The sequence below is a fragment of the Numida meleagris genome, chromosome 21, assembly GCF_002078875.1.
Source record: "Numida meleagris isolate 19003 breed g44 Domestic line chromosome 21, NumMel1.0, whole genome shotgun sequence".
Classification (NCBI taxonomy): Eukaryota; Metazoa; Chordata; class Aves; order Galliformes; family Numididae; genus Numida; species Numida meleagris.
The window spans coordinates 4,530,523-4,533,372 of NC_034429.1; the positions used below are offsets into that span (position 1 = coordinate 4,530,523).

At 59.8% G+C, this 2,850-nt stretch overlaps 1 protein-coding gene across 2 annotated transcripts in view; it reads right to left on the minus strand.

The window, feature by feature from the left end:
* The window catches only part of TCF7L1 (transcription factor 7 like 1), a 16,124-nt gene that overhangs the window by 7,001 nt on the left and 6,273 nt on the right, over positions 1-2,850 (minus strand). The window contains exons 1-3 of one of the 2 annotated variants that reach the window (XM_021374983.1): positions 1,955-2,826; positions 743-826; positions 404-536 (exon numbers count right to left, since the gene is read on the minus strand). In XM_021374983.1, the coding sequence (XP_021230658.1) occupies positions 404-536; positions 743-826; positions 1,955-2,026 (289 nt within the window). In that variant the 5' untranslated portion in view covers positions 2,027-2,826. Of the gene's footprint in view, positions 1-403; positions 537-742; positions 827-1,954; positions 2,827-2,850 lie in introns of those variants that run through there. The other variant, XM_021374982.1, reaches the window with a different exon arrangement.

Here is a 2,850-nt window from a genome sequence, read left to right on the forward strand (position 1 = left end):
AGCAGTGTTAAATCCATCTCCCTGTGAGAACCCACCTCCCTAAAAGCACCATCTCCTTATCACCACCCATCTCCCCATAAGCACTCACCTCCCTACAAGCACCCATCTTCCTGTAAAAGCCCACCTCCCTGTATGTGCCCATCTCCCTATGAGTGCCCATCTCCCCATAAGCACTCACCTCCCTAAGTGCCCATCTCACTGTAAGCGCCCCTCTCCCTATAACTGCCCATCTCCCCATAAGTACCCATCTCCTTATAAGTTCCCATATACTCCATTCACCCCTCTCCCTATACACGTCCCTCTCCCTGTAAGCGCCCATCTCCCTATAAGCGCCCACCTCCCTGTAAGCACCCACTTACTCCACGCACCCTTCTCCCCACAAACACCCCTCTCCCCCCCTCACCCGTTTTGGGGTCGATGTCAGGCGAGAGGTGCGCGGGTGGTGAGCCGGGTGAGAAGTGGTCGTTGCTGTAGGTGATGAGCGGCGTCAGCGGGTGCATGTGGGGTGCGTGCTGCACCACTGGGACCTTGTTGGACTGCAAGAGGGGGCGAAAAGATACGGTGATCCACCCCAACAACAGCCCCCCAAAGACACCTCCCCCAAACACAGCCTGTAGAAAGCCACCCCCCAGCTGGAGCATGCCCGTCCCAAAAGGATGCTCTGTTTGCAGAGGGGTTTGGGGCCGCATCTCATTGGGGCTTGGGGTCACATCTCAGTGGGGTTTGGGGCCACTGTGCTTACCAAGTGTGCAGGTGATGGTGAGCGGCTGTCCTTCAGCGTGGCCCCGGCCGGCACATCCAGCAGTGGCCACTTCATCTGCAGGTACTGAGAGAGCAAAGGGCTGTCAGCACAGCACCCCACCCTACAGCTCCCCACACCCCACAGCGCCCCATACCACACAGCACCCCGTATCCCACAGAACCCCACCCAACAGCATCCCGTACTCCATGGCACCCCATTCCAGAGCACCCCACACCACCCTACCGCACAGCACCCCACTCCAGAGCACCCCATATCCCATAGCACCCCACGCTCCACAGTATCCCACACCCCACAACACCCTACACCACACAGCACCCACACCCCCAAAACCCTGAGCTCTCACTGCAGGCTCAGCTGAGGATGCCCCCAGCCCCTGGGGCTGACAGCACACTGGGGTTCCTGTTCTCAGCCCTATCAGCCCCATGGCCTCGTGTGCCCCAATGGGGTACCACCTCCCCCCATAAAAGTGGATTTTGGGGACACGGCAGTGCCCATTGGGACGGGGTCCTCAGTCACACTGCACCAGTACAGAGGGCAAAGACACCAACCCCAAACTGCCAGAATGTGAGAAACCTCCCCAAAACTCAACCAGGGCCGGGGGAGAGGCGCATATGGCACGTTTTGGGGTTTTTTTGGTGCCCCCCCCCGGGTCCATGTGCTCCCAGCACAGGGAAAACATAAAGGTGCATTGTGCGGCGGCGGGGAATGCAGCCGGGATGGGACGGAGCAGCTGTGCCAGGAATTTCCCCACCAGGAACCGTCCTGAGCCTGGGCAGCTGGGTGGGATGGGGAGGGGAGGGGAGGGAAAGGGGAAGGGGAAGGAAAGGAAGGGGAAGGGAAAGAAGGGAAGCCCAGCTCGGCTCGGGGAGCATTAACTCTCCCATGTCGGGAAGGAAGCAGCCCCACCTGCGTCCCCCCTCCCCCACGTCTAGCACCTCTGCTCTATCCCCAGCATCCCCCCTCCATTCCTAGTTCCTCCCTCCATCTCCAGTATCCCCCAGTGCTCCCAGGAGCTCCCCATCCCCTGAACACTCCCGACATCCCCAGTATTCCCCTTGTGTCTCCAGTATCTCCCCTGCAGGCCAGTACTCCCCATCTCCAGCACCCCCCCATTCCCAGTATCTCCCCTCCATCTCCAGTAACCCCATCTCCAGTGTCCCCCCTCCACTCCCAGGTGGAGGTGACACACACTGGGGAGACATGAGGCATCCCTGTGTCCCCACATCCATGTTGGCATGACACACGAGCTGTCTCTGCATCCATGTCAGGGTGACACAGGTGTCCCCATGTCCATGTGGAGGTGACACAGGATGTGTCCCCTTGTCCGTGTCAGAGTGACACAGGATGTGTCCCCATGTCTATATTGGGGTAACACAAAAGGTGTCCCCCTGTCCATGTCGGGGTGACAAGTGAGCTGTCCCCATGTCCATGGCAAGGTGACACAGGAGGTCTCCTTATGCCTGAGTCAGGGTGCCCCATGTCCATATTGGGGTGACATGAGGCATCCCTGTGTCCCCACATCCACACTGGGGTGACATGAGGCATCTCTGTGTCCCCACATCCACGTTGGGGTGACACGCTAAATGTCCTCACGTCCGTGTTAGGGTGACACACCAGGTGTCCCCATGTCCATGTCAGGGTGACAAATGAGGAGTCCTCGTGTCCCTGCGTCTGCACTGCAGTAACACAAGGGGTGTCCCCTTGTCCATGTCGGGGTGACACATGAAGTGTCCCCATGTCCGTGTCGGGGTAACACAGGAGGTGTCCCCGTGTCTGTGTCAGGGTGACACACGAGCTGTCCCCACGTCCCCGTGTCCGTATGGGGGTGACCCAGGCAGTGCCCGCCGGGGCCCCTCGCCCCCCCGCCACCCCCCGCCCATCACAAAGGGGCTTTCTGCTCTATTCTGTAAGCGGAGAAGCCGCTGGGGGACGGCGGCTGGGGCAGGGCCGTGTATAAAAGGCTGCTTCTCATTTGGAAGCCGCTTCAGGAGGCCGGGGAGGGGAGAGGAAGGGGGACCCTTTCAAAATATACAAAGAGGGGGGAGCTGGCGAACGGTTCAGTGCTAATGTGGAAAAATGAAGCCCCC